Source organism: Myzus persicae, unplaced genomic scaffold (genome assembly GCF_001856785.1).
Source record: "Myzus persicae strain clone G006 unplaced genomic scaffold, MPER_G0061.0, whole genome shotgun sequence".
NCBI lineage: Eukaryota > Metazoa > Arthropoda > Insecta > Hemiptera > Aphididae > Myzus > Myzus persicae.
The window spans coordinates 1-22,538 of NW_019102150.1; the positions used below are offsets into that span (position 1 = coordinate 1).

The 22,538-nt window shown below is 28.7% G+C and overlaps 4 protein-coding genes across 5 annotated transcripts; 3 read left to right on the forward strand and 1 right to left on the reverse strand.

Moving 5' to 3' along the window:
• The first annotated feature begins 108 nt into the window (after positions 1-108).
• Positions 109-11,875, forward strand: LOC111031387 (transmembrane protein 165). 2 transcript variants are annotated; one of them, XM_022311298.1, is made up of 6 exons: positions 109-1,392; positions 4,265-4,440; positions 10,578-10,697; positions 11,089-11,253; positions 11,327-11,432; positions 11,506-11,875. In XM_022311298.1, exons 1-6 carry the CDS (start codon positions 1,068-1,070, stop codon positions 11,583-11,585), a joined length of 972 nt encoding a protein of 323 aa, XP_022166990.1. In that variant the 5' UTR covers positions 109-1,067; the 3' UTR covers positions 11,586-11,875. The 2 variants fall into 2 exon arrangements, with proteins under 2 accessions (XP_022166990.1, XP_022166991.1); XM_022311299.1 differs by lacking the exon at positions 10,578-10,697.
• A 7-nt stretch (positions 11,876-11,882) lies between these two features.
• Positions 11,883-17,682, reverse strand: LOC111031386 (centrosomal protein of 97 kDa). Its single transcript, XM_022311297.1, has 11 exons — positions 17,371-17,682; positions 17,081-17,223; positions 16,853-17,011; positions 16,693-16,794; positions 16,304-16,572; positions 15,936-16,120; positions 15,490-15,873; positions 15,301-15,424; positions 15,146-15,245; positions 13,930-14,010; positions 11,883-13,648 (listed from the first exon to the last, which is right to left on the reverse strand). The coding sequence occupies exons 1-11, from the start codon at positions 17,375-17,377 to the stop codon at positions 13,421-13,423; spliced, it is 1,782 nt and encodes a 593-aa protein (XP_022166989.1). The 5' UTR covers positions 17,378-17,682; the 3' UTR covers positions 11,883-13,420.
• A 156-nt stretch (positions 17,683-17,838) lies between these two features.
• On the forward strand, positions 17,839-21,600 carry LOC111031383 (DNA polymerase subunit gamma-1, mitochondrial). The gene is made up of 2 exons (XM_022311294.1): positions 17,839-18,066; positions 18,157-21,600. Exon 2 carries the CDS (start codon positions 18,166-18,168, stop codon positions 21,520-21,522), a length of 3,357 nt encoding a protein of 1,118 aa, XP_022166986.1. The 5' UTR covers positions 17,839-18,066; positions 18,157-18,165; the 3' UTR covers positions 21,523-21,600.
• Positions 21,601-21,607: 7 nt separating this feature from the next.
• LOC111031380 (probable RNA-binding protein EIF1AD) lies at positions 21,608-22,048 on the forward strand. The gene has a single exon (XM_022311289.1). The coding sequence runs from the start codon at positions 21,608-21,610 to the stop codon at positions 22,046-22,048; it is 441 nt and encodes a 146-aa protein (XP_022166981.1).
• The last annotated feature ends 490 nt before the right edge of the window (positions 22,049-22,538 follow it).

Genomic DNA, 22,538 nt, shown 5'->3' on the forward strand with positions numbered 1-22,538 from the left:
CTGGTGCTTGCATTCAATATGGCGGACTGTTTTTTGGGCGGCCGAAGTGTCCATTCTGATTTCATATATTCTGTGGTTGTACAATAACACTCAACGCTGATATCGCGCTGTATTGATATCGCGTCCGCCGCGAACAAACCGCGACCCGCTCGACGACCACCTCTTAATATTCTTATCGACACTGTTCGGAATGCCAATCGGCAATCGCCCGCACCGCACGAGACACGAGTGTGCACTGTGCACGCCGCGAGGCGACGATAACGTTGTGTGGAGATCGCTTTGTACCTTGCTATATAATGCTAGATCAGCATTGAGTATAAATAGTATAATATTAGACATTTGAGTTTTCGCTGAAAAAATCAGTAATCACCATCACCACTCAGTTGCGCGGACGTAGTGGTGACCGCTGGTAGTGCTAGAGTTAGACGCCAGTGCGCCGTTTACCGTTCAGTATTCCGGTGTTCACGTGAAAGCCGAACGCCCGAGTCGACCACGTCGTACACGCACGCTCTCGCTCCAACACGAATCATCGTCGTTGTCGGCGACGACGGACGAACGCTCAACGCCGTAACACGCGCCGCTCTTGCCTCTCGTGCGGTAAACACTTAACGTAACCACTAATCGCCTATCGACGTCGTCAGGCCTGCCGAAGTGCCGATTGCCGAACGTTCGTTAATTGCGGAGATGGCGGGACAATTGTTGGACGCGTTTCGTGCTAAGCCCATCATTTCAATTGTGTTCTTTTTGCCGAAATATAACTTTATTACTCATCAGTAATCATAAATTATAATATTATTATTACCATTAGGTACTGTTGTTCGTTGGTAACGTTGCTTTTATTGTTATTACTACCTACATAAATATATATATTTTTTTTGTTCAATCGGTTTTGAGTTAGTTTTTCATTACTTACCAAAACCCGAATTGTTTATTTTAATGTTATTTTAACTATGTGAAGTTGGTTTCCCGTTAATCGTTGACACTTTATGCATGTACCCAAACGCGGATTGGGTATACTCGTTATTGTAATTTATTGACCGTGCTGGTAAAATTTCATACCAAGAACAATGTTTGCTAAAGTCAGTGTGCTGTGTGTGGTCCTGGTAGCCACGGCCATAGCCAGTTCACTACCAGTGGATGAAAATGACGATCTACTGCCTACAATTTTACCGGACGTTGGCGATTCACTGCCTTCTGAGCAAACAACGAAACATACACCTACCGTATCTCTGGGACTGGTGCATGCCTTCGTTGCCTCACTTTCTGTGATAGTCGTCTCAGAGTTGGGTGACAAGACATTCTTCATTGCCGCTATTATGGCCATGCGACATTCGAGAATTACCGTATTCACAGGTGCTATATCTGCTCTTGCACTTATGACCGTCTTATCAGGTAATACCTTCATTTTATATCTTAAAATAATTCTGAGTACCTACTTCATTAGCAATAATACTCCATTTAATACCTACATGAAAATATAAAAAAAAAATTATTTACATAGGTTCATTCATAGACTTAGAATCGAACCTAGAATTTTGTTGCTTGATGGTTTTAATCAGTAATCATTAATAACTATAGCTGAGAAGTGTAAGGTGTACCTAATTAGTGTTAGACATTAAGAGGACGTTATACCCGCATTTGTTGTTATGAACATTTTAAGTCGTACAAAACAATTTACAATTTTTAAATACTCATAACTCTCTTTAAAATGAAAATATAATAAAAAGCCCACAAGAAGCCCTTCGTAATAATCTTGCCTTTAATTTTAATACGAGGTCAATTTACTCTAATTTTTAAGCTAACTGAGCTAAACGTGATCAGCTGAGCTTAAAATTTGGTATGTTACGCACTTGTAAGACCTCCATCTTGTGAGACAACATATGCCGGTATAACGTCCTCTTAAATTAATTCATTTTATATTTTAGTTTTCTCCTAAATAATTGTTTTGTAATATTTGTAATTCCTATAGTGGTTCTTGAGTCTTCCTCGAAAGTTGTAAAATGAATTAATTCGTAATAAGTGTTATTATGTACCAAAACTCCATCTTAAATTGATTTTATTAGACATCTACTAGAGCTCAAATAGGTATTGAGGATGCTGACATTTTTTGAAAATCTAAACTCATAATAATAATAATAATAATTTTTAATAATTGTGTCAATAATAATACCTTAACAGCATCTACATCTCCAATAAAATTCAATTGAATTTCACATTTTTTTTCATCATTAACTTCAGTAGTTTTCCCTGAGTAAATATTGAGCAGAATATCGAGATAAATATATATTTAATTAGGTAATTTAATTATTTTTTGCTTGGATGATTTAAGAAATTTCACTGTTAAATGGGTAGTTTTAAGTGTAATACCTAGTCTTAATACTTACCTAATATAATATCTAGAATCTAATTTACCTGGACAAGAAAATTCTAATGACATTTTTTTTCACAAAATTGTAGATTCAATTCTCAACTGTAGGTAACTCCTATGATACTTTATCTGATCTCATATTTTTGAATGAGCCTATGATATAACTATGTACTAATGCAATTTAGCGTTTATATATAGGTACACACAATTGTTGTCAATATGAATGCAATGCAAAATAAAAAATAAATAAAAGTATAGCATTCCCTCAGTTGAGTCCCTTTTTAGATTTACCAATTAGTAGTTTAGCTAACCTAACCTACTAGCTTCCTAGGTATTTAAATAAAAAATTATGCAGTTTAATTTTAATTTTTACCTATATTTTTAGTTGAATTATTGATAAAATTATGGTGACTTTTTATTGTCTAGTTAATTTATATTACTATACCTATAACTATATATTATTAAGTACCTAGATTTACATGTTAAAAAGTTCCATCAATGAGTGGCCACTTCCCACAAGCCCCCTGTCCGAAATATTATACATTTTATTTAATTTAATTAATTTAATATTATTTTTCTAATATTTCTATGAATTCAAACATCATTTGTGCTTATTGTAAAAAATAACTTTACAGATTACACAATTAGGTACTATATTAAAAAAAAAAAAAAAATTAAGTACCTACCTACCTACCTAGCAATTGCTTTTAAATAATTACAATTTAATGTTATTAAATAATGAAAGGATATAATAACATAACTATTAAAAAGATTTTGTTATCTATGTAGGTACCTAAAACTGTCGTAATATTTGTATAGTGTATAATACCGCAGTAACAACAAATTTACGCTATATTTACCTATTACCGTTGACTATTGAGTACCTATAGACATTAGACATACTAATTTATACTCAATGCTATTACTCTTTGTTAGTAACTATGTTGAAATGCCAACATTGAAAGTTTTGACATATTCAATTGTTTATATTGTTTTGTTATGTAATGACATACAGTATTTAGAAGTTTGAAACTATTTATGTGGTATTTGTTCATAATTTAGGGTCATACACCAAACTTGCTCAACCCTAAAATGTGCATTTATTTATATTCTGAAATTGTGTACTTACCTAATGTAGACAGTAGGTATTCTGATAGTGATATGAACTTCTGTTTTTCTAATATCAATCACCAGTAAGCACATAGGTAACCTATTTCATTTTTTTAAAATATTGATGCGTTTGAAATCTAAATATTCTAAACTAAAATTTAAATGAATAATTTCTAAGTTATTAAATTCATTGTACCTACTACTAAGAATGATAGACATTAATCATTTATTAACATACAATTTAAAATAGATACCTAGAATGTCTATTTATACTTATTAGTTATTATACTCGACATTTTTAGAAATTATAAATGTATTAGGTATACCTAATTATTTTAATTATAAAATAATATTAGTTTGGTGGTATAATTTTTTATTTTTTATTGCAGCCCCTATAAACTAATCTTATAAATCTAATACTATGGACTATTATCCTTAGATATAAAATAAAGATTAATAACTAAGAAACTACTCTTCCAAATTTTGATTTATATGGTACCTAGCCACCTAGGTACTTACATCAACATTTAAAAAAATGAACCATTTGCTTAAAATGTTCATTAAAATAGTTTCAATTATAAAACAGAATTATATATCGTCATTAGGACACTAATTAATGATGAAATCTTAAAATTGTATCTTACTTAAAAATGCCACAACTCAGAATTTGAATAAAAGCATGATTATAGGGAAAATAGAAGTGAGCGTGCTTGGTAAATCATCCTCTATAATATAAAATGTTTCCCAAAATTTTAGGTTATTAATTATATTTTATTTTTTTTACAGTTTTATTTGGATATGCAGCAACAGTTATCCCTCGTGCATACACATATTACATATCAACAGCTTTGTTTGCTGTGTTTGGACTTAAAATGTTAAGAGAAGGGTTCAAAATGTCCCCTAATGAAGGACAAGATGAACTTGAAGAAGTACAAGCAAATTTACGACGAAAAGATGATGAGGTAAAAATTAAGTTTCATCTATAAATAAGCAGAAAGCTTTAATTTGGCAAACAACTTTATTTTTTGTGTATGTTATTTTAAAAATTAGTATGTGTTAATGAAAGTGGTGCTATATAATATTAAATGCTTGGTTTCTCAATTTTTAACCAATAAATGTATTATACTTCAATTAAATATATACTCAGGTTACATCGGTTATATCATACACAAAATAAAAAAAAACTCAATCAACTTTATTTAACAAAATTATTGTAATTTAATAATAGAAAATAACATAGTACTCACTTTGGTTTATATTAGGCTCGATAGTTGATTTTGAGTATACTTAGTCATTGAGTAGGTCACTGTAATATATGTGTTGAATTAGAATTCAGTAATACATCATTGTATACTAAAAACAATTCTGAGCTTAAACAGGTCTGTCAGCCTATATTTCTAAAAGTATTTTATATAAAAAGTAGACTGTACTTATGTAGGTATTATGATCATAGTGATTTGTCTTTTAATTATCATTACAAATTATCATTACATTATTAGAAAAATAATATGGATATGTCATATCAAGTTATTAAATACAACATTATTGTAAAGCAGGTCCAGACCAAGAAACATTTGTCAAAATATTGATTACAACAAAAGTTATTTAATTTGTCAGGTATTTCTGTTACACTCTGTATAACAGCTAATAGATACATGCAAATTCTTCTGGTTTTCTCAGAAAAATTCATGTATATTTGATGAAATAATTAATTTAATCCCTCCTCCTCAACACAAGTAGTGCTTATGAGACTATGAGAGCATAGGGGCAACTAGAAAGTATTAGAAACTAAATTGTTTTGTTACAGTATAGAATATTAAAATAACTATAACTTATTTTAAAAGGCAAATAGGCAATGCCTATTAATGAAATCTGATTGTACCTACATAAAGAATACATGAACTATAATAATACTATATTGCAAAAATGATTTACACTATTTGAAATAAAAAAAACTTGAAGCAGACAAAAATTGATCACTATTTGCTCATGAACCCTGAATTTTCATTCATTCTCATTATCTCAACTACAAGTATGGATTGATGATTCTAGTTGACAATTGCCAATGACCTTATGAAATTGTAAGCATTAGTTCAGTGGCCTGATCAATCTGATAGAATCCAATGGTGTTTCACATATTATTGTGCACAAATGAATTGATTATTTTATGTTTATTATTTAAATATTATCTGAACATCATTCTTTCAACATTATTCTAACATCTATATTTTATAAAGGATAAACTAACTCTTGAGACAAAAAATTTATTAAAACTAAGTTATACTTAAACATTTACCTAGATATTTAAATATCAGTAAATGTTAAACAAAAATACCCAAACTTTAGTAGAACACCGATTTGTTTGTACTAGTGTTTCCCAGAACATAATAATTTAAAACGAAGTTACAGGAAATTGTATTAACTACCAGATTTCTTAGAATGATTATCATAATATACAATAAGACAATTGTTTTTACTTAGTCTATAGAACACAAATATAAATCATATTTTAAAATTACATAACACCCAATTTTTTGGTTACAACATAAATTATACAAATTTTACAGAATAAAATCAAACTATATATCCATGGGTAAAAGTAAAAAGTAACAACTATAAATTATTGTAGCTAATTTGGTATAACAATTCTTAATGGTCATACTATTTATCTTCTTGGCGTAGTATAGGAAAACTTAAAGTTATTATAATTTCATGTATTTAATAAACTGACAGTTTAACCTATTACAGAAGATTATCAATAAATTCATTTTGAATCATTTAAAAGTTATTAGTCCGGTATCAGATCAATAACACCTTTTTACCAATATTGTGGTATTGCAGTCCGCAGCAGTAGATATGTGAGAATTTACCTCAGAATTGTGTATTTGGTATCCATAGTTAGTAAATGTAACAACCACACTTATTTAATATTAAATTAAAATTAAAATACCTTATTTTGTGTATGATCTATCCGTATCTAAAAACCTATCTGCCATCTGAATTTATTATGCATAAATGTTTATCTCGTTCTATTTATAAATTTGTTTTAATAAGTTCATTCATGAAAATTTGCTGTACGATTATAAAAATTAAGTTCTATCCAATTAATCTAATTTTGCATTAACATTTATATCGATTCTGTAAAAAAAATTAAATCTACTCATTGGTATAAATATAATTCTTTCATCAATGCCTACTATTAATGTCATAAAATGCATTTTTAACCTATATGTATTTAAATATATCACAATTAATCAACTCATCAATAATTTTACTTATTAGTTAAGACTTTAAGAGTATCAAATGTTATATTTATTTATGTTATGTTATTGAGTACTTTAGAGAGTTAATTGCGATGAAATTCAAAATAAAAATATTTTAATATGTACCTAAAAATATTTGAAAGTACTAGAAGAATAGGTACTCAAAATTTGAATGATACAAGTTTCTGCTAATTGTTCTAATTGCTTTTAGCCTGTGCTGGATGACCTTAATTATTTGGGTAAAAATCTGTATTATCTATGCTTGGCTTACCTTTTATACATTTTAAAGCCATTTCTTGTTAATTTGAAAATGAATAATGGTTATTGAATTAAATGTGTTTATTCTTAATGCTTCATAATATATTATTTTCCTTTGCATTTTGTTCTGTTTGTATTCTCTAATTATTAAATACCTGATATATATTTGAATTAGTTAACAATATAATTTAAATGTGGATAGGTGTATGTACTGCTTATAATTTTATTGTGTGGTTAAAAACTAAACATATTCTTCAAAAATAGGGCTATCAACCATCAAAGTTTTGTTTCAATAGTTGAGATTTGAGGAATTAAGCATGTCTTTAGCTGAATATCAAAATTATTAAAAGACAAAGAATGTTTAATTTTTAGACATATCTAAAAATAATTTTTGCAAATTAAATAATTATATTAGGTAATATAATTTTGAATAATATTTGTTTTTTGACACAAATTACAACTTTAGGTGATTGCATATTACGACTGTATTTAAGGAGTTTGTAATAGCATTGATTATAAGTATTATTAAATAATATAATATTTATTATCAATAGTAATAGGTAGCAAGAAAAACATGTGCGTGTGAACCTTATGGTTGATTATTATTCACTAGTGTGTTCATATATTATTATTGATTATTAAGTATAATCAATCATACATTTTAATACTTCATAACTAAAGCTTGGATTTTTATGCAATTGTATGTTTTTTTTTCACATTTTCTGATTTTTATCAGTACCTACTTTTTTTTTTTTTTGCATATTACTGCATAGTTGTTATTACATTTACTGCATATTTTGACAAAATTCAAAACTAATTTCATAATTAAGCAAAAATTAAATTTAAGTTAGTAATTATCTTATATGTTGTTGTCAAGTAGAAAATCATAAATAATTATTAGGCACTAAATAGTAATTGAAATAAAGATGAGTTCATTAAGTACCTATATTCTGATCACTGAGAGAACACAAGTTGACTGCACATCAAAATGATTGAGCTCCATAGTTTTGAGACCAATCGATAATCAGTATGTTTGTGGGAGGAGCTATGTTGACTCGACACAGCCGATTTGTATTAGCTTGGTAATCAGAGTTAAATTATAAGTTGTTTAATTTGCTAACTATTTAAATAGGTACTTCATACATGTATGAACTAAGAATAATAATTATCAAATAAAAATGTTGAATTTTTCATCATATTACATTATTACCCAAATTTTTTTCTTACATATTTGTTGCAAATTTTCACGGTTTTGATTGCATTTAATATATTATATTTCATATTTTGATGTTTTTTAGCTTATGCAATTTTGCACTTGTCATAACACATAACTTTCACGCCCACATGTCATGAGTTTACAGTACACATAGTTTCTGTACTGTGGAGTAGCCTCTATTTTGGATTAGAGGTGGGAGATTGCCAATTAAAAGTACTTAATAGTCAATATTATACACATGATTGGTTTTAAATTTTAAAAATTTTATAATATTTTATATTAACTAGTTTTTAAATGTTATTATAACATTCGTCCTAAATCCAAACATTTTTAATGATTATTTTACCCAGTCTTAGCTGAAGACTTTTTGCCACAAAAACTTTGATAATTTCTGTTTCTAAGATTTTTTTCAAATTTGTATATGTAATATAGAGTATAAATGGTTAAATGTGTCCCGCATGACCGGATCCACTGTTTCTGTTCATCATACAAAATTAACCATTTTTTGAAAACTACTGAACACAAATTTGAACTCATCATTTATTTTTCTATGGCTATCCAATTTTTGAAATTTATTTATTGAAATTGAATATAACAAATATTTTAACTTTCTGACATTTTAATATATTGAAACCAAATTGAAAAGATGTTATAAGTTACAATTTAAAAATATGTAATAAGTTGTTCTCAAGTAATCCTTATGATAAATTCAGATCTATATTCAACTATACTATTATTATTTATTTATTTTACTTCATTAGTTTGATTGATACAAATGTATGATGAACAAAATATAATGTTTTGGCATAAAATAATGACCCTTTGCAATCCCCATAATTGTGTGTGTGTGCATGTGTATGTGTGTAAGCTTGCGCAGTACTTAGTATGATAAAATCTGTTCTTAATTTACTTTTTATTGCTGAGACGTAATAGCTTATGTGAATTTGTTTTTACTTAATTTGCCAATTATAAAATCTCTTATCTGTTATGTATACAAGTAAAATGATTATAAAATGTATTTATATTTAGTGTAAAATAACTTACATAACCTTCACTTTTACTGAGTTTTCTTATACAAACTCTTTTAAACAAATGTGAATATCGATCTTATAAACATAGAACAGTAATTTTACAATTGGCGTTATGAAAATGTAGAGATTTATTGAGACAAATTAGATTAATTTACCATTCATTAAAATTATAAAATTGTACCAATTATACATAAAATTACTAAGTAACCTGCTGTCAAAGAATAAAAACTAAATCAAAATAAATAATGATATCACTTGAAAGTATTATTTTACTAGTCCTTGTTGTCATGCTATAATATTAATTATTTTAATTTCCAGAGCCCCATTGTTCGATTGATACAAAAATAATTATGAAAGATAGATCAATATTATATTAATATAAAGCTTGTTTTCATAAAAGTTGATATACCATTCTCAATAAAATACCATCAGGAATTTGAATGAACTTTTATTATAGTTATACTTATGACTTTATCACATTAAAATACTGATTTTATGAAAATAGACCTATTTATCTTAAGAAAACGGTATGTTGCACTCTCTTTAGAAATAATTTTCTACTATGACATATTAGCTTGTTAAGTGTAAAACTGTGAATTGTTACAACATTCATAACAAGATTCATAATGGGCCTATTATTATCTCCTACAGACCAAAAAAAAAAAAGATAAGGTACTGAGTGTTAACTCCTATAAATTATACACATAACATATAACATATAATTGATGGTCATTTTCATTAATGACGTGACCATGTCTAATTTTAAAATTATATCCATAATTATCTATATATGACCTAAATGTTTGTAAGAATTAGCATCTGTATTGTATTAATATATAACTAATTTTTCTATCAGAATTGGTAAAATACAAATATTTCCTATATTGCCTGGGTATTTGTAAATTTTTTGAATTAGAGTTTAAATGTTTTACCATTATCACTATTTATAAAACAATTATGAACTATGCTTGGTTTACTAAAAGATGGTAAAACTTTTGCTAAACACTGATTCTTGTATGAGTTATTCCTATGTCTTTTTTTTCTTAAAAATTTCTGGTGAATTTTAAAAACATGTCATTTAAAAATCATAAGTCGCTTTGCTCTATTCAAAATCCCAAGACAATGCTTATTTATGATCAATAATTACAATTTAAGTATTTAATATATTAGCTTTAAACTGTATTTATTATTTGCTGTAGTCTTCAAATTATTAATTAATATTTTAGGTTAATTCATTTTTTTTTTTTTCATTTTGGCATTTTTTTAACATTATCCTTCTACACTTCTTTGGGCTGTTTATTATTTGGGAATAAATTATTAAATACCTAAAGAACAAGAAGAATAATAAAGATGCGTCTCCAGTCACCGAGAAAGACGATAAATCGCCTGCGGTTATGCCATCCGTGGTTGAAACTATCAACGTGACTGTTGACAATAGTACTGACTTTAAGGTAAGAACAACTGAATAAAGTACCTACAATACTGTAAAATATGATGATAGAAACAAAAACTCCTAGATCTCATAATTTATTTATTGCGATTTACTATACTGTAGTAGGCAATACCAAATAAATAAAAATGTAGGTATATTTGTTTATTTTTCAAATCATTGCAGCATGAAATATTTTCCCAGCAAAATAACCGCTCGTAGATATTCAATGGCTTTTTAATTAGGTGTAATTTACATTACACTTAATTATTTAACTTTAGTAATAATTATTACCTAATCGCAATGTCTCTAAAGTACTCAAGTGAAATATAATATAATCCAAAATTATTATGTTCACAATTATAAAACTAAATAAATTCTATATTTTGTGCTGACATTGACTTTGATTGTAGGATGCAGACATTGAACAACAGGCTCCAAAAAGATGTAGATTACGATTTGGCAGTAAGAGTTTATTGATTGTGTCAAAAACTCTAATTCAAGCTTTTACAATGACGTTCCTTGCAGAATGGGGTGATCGTAGTCAATTAGCCACAATAATTTTGGCAGCTAGAGAAGTATAAAATATTAAAACCAAGACTATAAAGTATAAATTTATATATTGATTTTTAATTGTTAAACCATTATCAGGATGCGTATGGTGTTGCACTTGGAGGAGTCTTAGGACATTCTTTATGTACAGGATTGGCTGTTATCGGTGGTCGTTTCATTGCTCAAAAAATATCTGTTCGAACTGGTGAGTATATTAGAATGAATAGGTAATACATGAAAACATGAAATAATAAATTATGTTTTTGTATTTTTAATAGTAACTATTGTGGGTGGTGTTGTATTTATAATGTTTGCTGTGACTGCATTAATGTTTGATCCAAATGAAGGAGAAACGTAGCCATAAGAATGTCATAACAACTATTAAGGCCATTGCAAATGCTCCAGTTCCAGAGCTCAGCATACTTAGTTCATCTGTGATATTTATATTTCACTACTCTTATTTTAGTGTATGCTTTCATTCAAGTTTAAAATTCAATAATATTGGTTAATTTTTGTATTATTGATTTATATATATATATGTTATATTTGTATAAATAAAGTATTATTAATGAGATTTATTGCCATAAGGTATAACAATGTATAGTATATAAACCGTGAATGATAATAAAATTGATATATTTGCCTAAATACTCTTTGTCAATTATTCAATTATATTTTAATAGTTTAATTGTCTAACTATGTATGATAAGTATCATACAAATAAATTACAGTTTGTTTGAATATGTCGTAATTGTATTTCGTTATATTATTTTTAACGTTGAAAGAATTCTATTTGTATAATATATTTTTTTTCATTATAAATAACACAAAACAACATACTTACTTCTTCTTCCATACAATGACTGTTGCGTATTTGGTTGTAACTTGTAAGTCCAATTTATTAGTGTCCATGAACCTAAATTGAAAAGTACACTGTTTATAATTGCAGTAATGATGTAAGGCTGTACTGAGTTTTTTGTGTATAAGACTAATCCATAAGATAGTGTTGGTGTATGAAACATAAATATATATGTTTATAATAACTAAATTTGTTTTATATTGTAGTTTGTAAGACTTCTTTACTTGTATACATCTACATTTCCATCCTGGAATTTTGTTTAGTCAATCCTCCCAATGACATACTAAAAGATGTATACGAATACATTTAATATTTTATAAACAAAAAATTGTATATATCTATAATAGATTAATTTTACTATGTTGTGATCTTGTGAGGTCCTCTATAATTTATTGAAAATTATCTCAAAAACACAATGACATTATCATTCCATAAAAAAAGTTCATATCATTAAATATACTATACATTTATTATTCACTTAAAAAATTTAATTTTACTATTCATATCATTATTTCCTTAAATGAACAAGTCTCCAAATAATATGTATATATAGACATAGTAGTAGGTAATATATTAAAAAAATATATTCTTACAAATATTATTTAAAATCATGCATTTATGTCATAAAATGTATAGATTATCCATTGTATAGCTTAGGTTGAAGAGGTTTTATATAATTCAGTGTTTAATTTAAACCTAAAACAAAAAATTGTAGTTAAATAATACCGTCCCCTATAATTTAAGCACAATGTATACATTTTAAGGGTAATTAGTGATAAATAAAAGTGGGAAATATTCTTCGGTAGTATTATTGAGGATCTTCTTTCTAAATAGTTTTAATAGTTAAATTATTCTACACTTAACATAAGCCTCCTGTTTCTTGCGATCATTATTCTCATTATAGAAAACAAAATGTTGTGTCCTCAAACAAACTATATTAAAAAGGTTGTTGGTGATCACAAGGTAAATTGGGCAATAGTGGTGAATATTTTTTATCGGCAAACAATAATTGTTAATGATATTTAAGGAAACTGGTGGATAAACACTGAACAACTCTGTAATAGATATATCAACAGAACGTTTATAAAATTATTTTTATTGTATATTATCATCGTAAAAAAAACCAATAAAAATACATTATAACTTATTATATTATAATATTAAGTTTTCTTAAATATTAAATAGATAATAAAGATATTTAAAAAAAAAAGGAATAATTAAGTTCAACCAGTTTGACTAGATCACTGCAACAGTACTCATGATTTCTTCACAATGAGTACAAAATTATTATACAATAGAAATTTTGGACAGTTTTGATTTCATAGAATTATAATTTAGATGTCCGAAGACATTGCAGTTGTGTTGGTAGTTTTTACAACTTGATTTGTACAAGATTTGGATAGGGGAAGGAAATTGGGCCTGGTTATTGCGTTTGCATTTGGACAACTCTCTTCAACTGGTGTCTGTACAGCAGTGATGTCCGTTTGTGTTTCTGCAACACTCTGTGATGAAGGGCTCACACACCGTAATACATGATCCATGGACTCCTGCAGCTGTTGAACCTTAAAAAAATATATATGTTTTTTGTTCTTATAAGTTATGAGGTGTTTCAATAAAAATATTCAAAAGACGAGAATCCATTACATAAAAATTGAAGAGGTACTATTTTTAATATGTATAAATAATACGTATTAAGAGATTAAGTATTTAGATTTTTAATTACCTACTCAATTATCCATATTGAAAATTGGAATAAAAATTGTCATAAAACAAAACATTTTTCTTTTAACTATTATTTATTAGTAGTCTATAACTGTAATATAATTACAACAATATTAAGTACCTTAGTATCCAATGAAGAGCACGTCAGACACTTGGAATCACCATTATTCTCGTTGCCTAATCTGTTATCCATAGTGTTAACCTTTAATCATCAACAGTATTAGTTTATTAATTTTTAAACATATGAAAATGATCGTATTGAGGAGGGTTCACAAAAAATTGAATACTCCATATTAACCTAACCTATCTAAACTTTTTATTATATTTTTCGGAGTACTTCGATTATAGAAATTGAATTTTAGATGAGTTGTAACTTGAAAGTATTATTTTAATTACTCGTCTAAAATTTGATTTGTATGAATCAAAATATTCAAATAATATTCTGCTTATGAATATGGAATTAAAAATAAATGTTGTCATACTCAACAGTAACAATCATAAAATAAATAATAATGATAAAAATAATAATAATAATTTTACTTACAAAAACGTTGTTTTGTAGACCTAAAACTTTTTTTTTTTAAACATTTTTAGTTTAAGAAATAATGAGTATTCTTTGATAAATGAATCAACCTATAAATTGCAATAATAAAATTGATCTAGATAATAGGAAAGATTATAAATAATAAATACTATTGCACAATTTTTTTCTGTTGTTTGAGTAATTTAGTTCTTTAATAAATACAACCAAAAATGGTATGATTAGAAAAGTATTAATTTCCCTTTGGATTTGAACAATTTTAATTAAACGATTCTCGACAAAATATTTGAAGTCATACATTTCTTATTTTGTGGTGCATTTAAAAATGTAGTAAGACAAGAATACAATTATTGTAAAATAAATACAATACAATAAATTCAAATTTGTATGAAAAAAAAAAAAAATAGAAAATCAGATAGGCTCTAAGGTTTTAGTTATAATAATAGTAATATTTTATACAACATAATACCCAGAAAATGAAAACTTGATTGTGATATACATACATAGGGGTGTATTGGAGTATATTATACTCATTACAATATTTATAATGAAATGTGTATACAAGAAAATAAAAAATAATAATTAGTATAGGTATAGTGAATAATGAGCAATGAGTATATTATTTTACTATTTGTTTCATTATATTTTAAGTATATTTTTCTTTTTTAAATTCTATTATTTACTAGTGACCTACCACACACCTCACTTCAAGAACCATAGAATGTAATCATAATTTGTAGGTATAGCTGATGTGTTAATACATACAATAAATGATAATACAAATTAATATAAATACCTTTTTCCACAACTCGTTTATAGCTTGCATTTGTAATACTACTAATTTATGTTCTTTTTCAAGAGTACTTTTGGTATCTACTAAATCTTTGCTCATTTGCCTAAAAACACAAAACTTTTAACATTTAAAAAAAAAATTAAGATTAAATTTCTTACTTAATGTATTGATTAAAACGTAGCATTTGTACATGTTGATATATATTAGTTACATTTTTGTTCAAATTTCTAGTATGATATCCTCTCCACATTTTTTGTATTACTATGGCTGACTGGTGTAAATCTATATTAAATATAAATAGCATATACTTAGTTAAAATAAACAGTATTAAATATTGAATTATTTACCTTTGTTCTCAACGCCGTTCATTTGTGAAGCTTTATTTTTAATCATTTGCAATTTTTCCATAGTAGGGGCTCGAGACTCTTCACCAGCTGGAGTTTGAAGACCAATTATAGGTCTTGATTTTGGTATACTTGGCGTCAGTGGACTAGGTAATGAGTCTAATATCGGCAACATAGTGCTGGCGGCTGGTAGAGGTGGAGACTGGACAAAGCAATTAACTTCAGTCACTGGTAAATGGACACTGCGAGACATACTAGTAGGTGTCCCTTGGCAGCTTTCTGAACCAGTAGATAGTCTTTGAGTTGTAGACTTCAATACAGTAGGATCTAGGCTTCTAGTCATCAATGATTCTTGTCCTGATTCTTTAATATTTGGTGTACTTGTTCCTAAAGGCAGAGCAATATATGACAGTAAACATTAAGTCCAATGCAAATTATATAATACATACTATGTAATTGCTCTCTATATTGTTGGGCTTTGCTCAAAACTAATCTCAATTTTCTTTCTTGCTCAGTCTCTAAAGCATGGCTTGTAATTGGACATGTTTCCGTTAAATAACGTACAAGAGCAGTGTGTTGTCCAGTATGAAACTTCCGTCCTTGACCTTGGCTATACAGCCACTCAGCTTTTAGACTAAAATTTAATAAGATTAATTTAATATTTTTCGAATTTTGCTTCTATAACAGCAGTAGATTTTCAAAATATTAGATAGAGACAAGAAAAATTTTTTAATTTGTATTTCTAATTTTGTTGTTGGAAACACACATTATTATATTATAAGCAAGTATAATCTACATTGACTTATCAAATACTTACTTTTCAATGTCATCCACAGCATAACCATCAACTATTTTCACACTAGGACACCAATTAACTACAAATGGTCTGTAGTTAAATGTGTACCCTTCAAGGCAACTATTACCAGTTAAAGTGATTTCTCTCAACAAACCAAGACGGCAAAGCTGTGATATTTCATTCAAATCATTAAGATTGTTATTGGCTAAAGTAAGAGTAAGCAAGTTGACTGGAAGGAAATGTTGACAGTTGGTTAAATGGCAAATATTATTCGAATGCAAAAAAAGCCTCTGTAAGTATAATAAAATGTTATTTTCATCAATTCATTGAGGTTATAAATAATCATAATAAATATCATACACATAAGACATAACATAGACTAAGATTTATTTTAAATGTTTTTAACATACTTCAAGTTTTAAAAGATGACTCAAATTGGTAATGTATGATATGCTGTTGAATGACAAGTCTATGTGCACTAAGTTTATATTGGTTGATAAATGTTCAATAATCTAAGGAAAAAAAACATGATGAAAATTTTTATAAATTTAATAGAAGAAAAACACTTACTTTGATTTTGTTATTGGACAAATTAAGAGATGTAAGATTTATTAAATCTCTGAGCCCTTCAATACTCATCAAATGATTATTAGATAAATCTAATTTTACTAGTTTTGATAATTTTGCTACTGTATACATTCTCATCATCTGATTATGGCTTGCTATTAACTTTAAAAATGTATATAATTTAGGTAGGTGCTATTATTAATGTTATATATTATTTTTAAAATTATTTACTTCATTAAGTTCAGTAAAATGTTCAACATTTTCCAGTTTCTGTAAACAGTTTTTTTGCACATCCAAAACTTTAATAATATGACTGTTTTCATTTTTTGGCAACTTTCGCAATTCTTGACTAGATAAATCCAACAATGAATTATCTAAAAATTTAAAAATTTAAATAATCTAGTCAGTATGGATCTTTTTTCAATGTGATATTAAATACTGTAATTTTTGATTATGTTCAAACATAATGATTTAAATATTCCATTAAAATGAATCTAAAGAAAATAATCAAATTAGCTTACCAGTCATTTTGGAGAGTAAGTATAATAGTATATATAATAACACAGTGTAATAAGTTATAGGTACGATTTCACTTGAACACTATAAAGTAGGTACACTGATTGGCGAAAAACGATTTAAAAATATTACATTTATACCATTAGTACTAGAATTTGATGATAGCTAAATAACAGTTGTACAATTTCCTACTCATATTTAAAAAAAATAAAACATTTATGTAATATTCGATGATTTCAGACTTCGGAGTACTTTAGTCAAATACTATATACGACGTCGTATATAGTATTTGCTTTAGTGTAAAAGAGTATAAACTATTAAAGTGTAAACCGTAAAATATAATAACATAATATCCATCCTCATCCTTATCTTAGCATCACTATCTCTTTAGTCCAATAGTAAACTAACTTGAACTTAGTAACGGACTTGAGTGTTCGATTGTGTTCTTTGGCAATCGCCATACTATTCGTAGTTCATGACCATTGCAATGGATAATATAATATTATTTATTATTTTCATGGTTTCAGACCTTCAGTCACATTCAATTCGAGTTCAGTATATCAGATCGTTGTGTTGAAGTGTTGACTGCTCACGAAAATGTATAAAATAAGAATGTGAATGTAGTGCAATAAAGTCATACACGTATTATTTTTTAAATATTTACATGTTATAAATGTTTGAGGGTTGATTGATCTATTAAGGTAAGTGCTGTTAATCGAAATAAAAAACCTTGAAATTATAGGCTTCTATGTACATGTAACGCACGTGTTTTGATAATTTAAATTGTACAGTGCATTGGAATGTATTGGAAACGTGCTAACGTTTATTACGCACAATGTGTGCGAGGCCATGGGAAATACTGTACCGTACCCAAATTCCACCGACCGGGAAAAATAACCGAGCTGTTGGCTGAGAAATCTCAAGAAGAAGAAACTCTAGTGTCGGACTCGTTGACTAGAATACCCCGTTTGATACCAATGGAGAAGACCGAATTTCGTAAAAACTCATTGAATATTCAAATGTTGTCAGCCAACTTGTACGAACAGCTTTTCAAAGAGTCTCATACGACTGATGAAAATGTTCTGAAGATGGCCTTAAACGAGCTGTCCAAATATGATTTGCCATCGACATTGCACAAGGTACCCGATATTGAACTCCAATTACCTCCATTGGAGGGAAACATAGTTGATCACTTTCATAAAATTGGTAAAATGCAAAGTGAACCGTATTCAATTCTGATGGATGAATTTTTAAAACAAGGAATACCAGAAATGCCTAAAGAATGGGTGTTTAGAGAAGGTTGGACTAGGTATGGAAAGGAAATTGAGCAATGTGATTACCCCACAGAGAAAGTCATGATTTTTGATGTTGAAGTTTGTTGTAGAGAAGGTGACTTACCTACCTTAGCAACTGCTGTTACATCAAAAGCTTGGTACAGTTGGGTGAGTAAAGATTTAATCAGCTGCAATACCAGATCAGGTAGATATCTTGGTTATTCATGTAAAGATCTCATTCCATTAGAGACATCAATTAAATCCAAAGAGAAAATCACTGAATGGTCAAACACTCCCAAGTTGTGTGTAGGCCATCATGTCGCTTTTGATAGAGCTAGAATTATGGAGCAATATTGGCTAAATCGTACAGCTCTTAGATTTATAGACACTATGTCTTTGCATGTTGCCATCAGTGGAATCACTAGTTATCAGAAAACATTATTAAAATCAAAAGATGTCATCGATGAAGAATCTTGGCAACAACACAGCTCATTAAACAGTTTAAATGAAGTGTATAAATTATATTGCAAGGCTGAGTTGTCCAAGAGTGATCGTGATACATTTGTTAAAGGTTCATTACAAGATATTAATAATGATTTTCAAAATTTAATGACGTACTGTGCAAATGATGTTAAAGCCACTACTGAAGTCTTGAGAAAACTGTGGCCTTTATTTTTGGAACGTTTCCCTCATCCTGTTACATTAGCCGGTATTTTAGAATTGGGCACATCGTATTTACCAGTAAATTCAAATTGGAAACGTTATCTGGATACTTCAAATGAAATATATGAAGACCTGGACATTGAATCCAAATTCTTACTTTCACAACAAGCAAATCAAGCTTGTCAATTAATGTATAATGATAACTATAAAAAAGATTTGTGGCTCTGGGACCAAAATTGGACATCTAAGGTGTTGAAACTAAAAAAAGAAAAAAAAAAGAAACCAGAAATTACAGTAGAAAATAAACCTATAGAACCTGAAGACATTTATGAAAAGAGATTCTTTGAATTAGAAAAAATGTTTAAACCATTAATGGCAACAAGTGAACGATTACCACTTAAGACACCTCATCTAGCTGGCTATCCAGAATGGTATAGAAAATTGTGTGCACCTCCCAAAGACCCGCATTGGGTTCCTGGTCCATTACTCATAAGTTCGGGTATGCATCTTGTTCCTAAACTACTTTCTCTTATGTGGAAATCCCTTCCTCTACATTATGTGAGGGGAAATGGTTGGGGCCAACTTGTACCATACGAGACTGATATAAAACTTCCAGATGCTGAATTGGTACCACTTAAAGAATTACAAGATCACTATATTAAGAGTAATGTATCTTGTGACTGTAAAATAAAAATTAATAATACTGAACTTCATGAAAGTGTCCAAACAAATCTAGTCAAGTATGAATGTATTTTCAAAAAAAAAAATCATAGAACCCTACGGAATAAACCTTGTAAAGAAAATTTGGCAACAGGCTGTGGTATATTGAAACTTCCACATAAAGATGGGAATCATTTAAATGTTGGAAATCCACTTGCACGAGATTTCTTAAATAAATTTTCTCAAAATGGTCTGTCTGGAAAGGACAGTAATGCTGAGCACATTATTGAAATATCACGTATGCTATCTTATTGGAGGAACAACAGAGAACGGGTTGAAGGACAAATTGTTGTTTGGACTGATAAATCAAAAGGATGTGGTGCCATCATACCACAGGTTGTAGTGTGTGGAACACTAACTCGTAGAGCAGTTGAAAGAACATGGATGACAGCTGCTAATGCTATCGATGAACGTGTTGGATCAGAATTACGTAGTATGATTCAATCACCGCCAGGTTATTCTTTAGTTGGAGCAGATGTCGATTCTCAAGAACTGTGGATAGCATCTGTTATTGGAGATTCTTATTATGGCAAAGAACACGGTGCTACGGCTTTTGGATGGATGACACTCAGTGGTCGGAAAAGTGATGGCACGGACATGCACAGTACAACTGCCAAAGCAATTGGAATTACAAGAGATAATGCAAAAGTATTAAATTATGCTAGGATTTATGGGGCAGGAAAGCCATTTTCTGAACGATTATTGAAGCAATTCAATCCAGATTTAAGTCCTGCACAAGCAAAACAAAAAGCAATAGCCATGTTTAACATGACAAAAGGAAACAGAACCTATAAACTTCATGACACTGTTTTACCGGAAGTTAAAAAAAGAGAGCATTCTCGGCTAGGTGCACAAGAGCTGTGTACTATTTATAATAAGAGTGTTGATGAATTGTTTTGCAAACCTATTTGGAGTGGAGGTTCAGAATCTGCTATGTTCAACAGCCTTGAACAAATTGCATGTTCAAAACAACCAAAAACACCATTCTTAGAATCTAGACTCAGTCGAGCTTTAGAAATGAATGGAGTGGATATAGATAAATTCATACCTACCAGAATTAATTGGGTTGTGCAAAGTGGTGCTGTTGATTTCCTTCATCTGATGTTGGTATGCATGCGATGGTTAATCCATCCTAATGTACGGTTTTGCCTAAGTTTTCATGATGAGATACGTTATTTAGTACCAGATGACCATCGTTATCAGACTGCATTAGCTTTACATGTAACAAACCTACTAGTTAGAGCATTTTGTGTTCAAAAATTAGGCATGACTGATTTGCCACAATCAGTAGCATTTTTCAGTTCTGTTGAAGTTGACACCGCTCTTAGAAAGGATGCTCTAAATGATTGTGTTACTCCATCCAACCCACATGGATTGTTCAAAGGCTATGGGGTGCCGCTTGGAGAATCATTAGACATTATAAAAGCTATAGAGTTATCCGGTGGAAACATTGGCATGTTCAAAAAGAAAAAAAGGAAAACTGATAAAATGAAAGACTGAACAAAAAATTTACATTTAAGATTTATGTTAACATTAAAAATAATTATGTAAATAATTTGTTTATTAAGTGTTATTTTTTTACAGAATGTCTAGGGCGACTAAACGTAAACATGTGCAGAAAGAAATGCTCACTGCTGATTGGAATGGTCCAACAGATGATCAGCGCATTGTTCGCATAGTTGCTGGCCGTGGCAATAATCTTCATGAAGTATTCTCAGTAGAAGACAATGAAACATTTCTAGTTTCAATGCCAGCCAAGTTCAGGCGAAATGTGTGGGTGAAACGTAATGATTATGTTGTTATTGAACCAATAGCTGAAGGAGATAAGGTACGCGGTGAAATCGTACATGTGCTGACCAAAGAAGACATGAAACTAATGAAACAGAAAGGATGGAAGAAGGAGGACAGTTGTGATATCGAACCAAATACAAATCGTCCTGTTGTTACCACGATAAGCGACTTGAGTTGTACTGATACAGATACTGATCATGATGACCCATCAGAAGATACAGATTATTCCTCATGATCATGAGAACACAGTATAAAAATATATTTATAATTTCTGTACATGTATTTGTGCCAAACAAAGACTATTCTGTTAATAAAACGTTATGTGATTTATATATTAAGCTTCAATTTGAAAATACATTTAAGTAATTGTAAGTACTACTTTCATAATGTGTAAGGAATTGTAATGATTTGTTCAATATTAAATCTATTGATTTTTTTTATATGAAAAAATATTATAATTTAAATAAAATAAAATGTATGATAATTTGGTCATTGTTTGAATACTTAACTTAATCAACATTATAATAATATGAAGTAGGAAGTAGATATTTAAGCTAAGGATAAATAACTTACAAATTTGAAGAATTGAAATGTTTATATAATTGTATGAGTTACAATAATGAGCTTCAGTAGTTTTTAAACCAGAACCCACAACGTTTTTTTTGTCTTCAATCAATTTGTAGTTTAAAAAATTAGGCCTACATTTTACCTAATACTTAAACTAA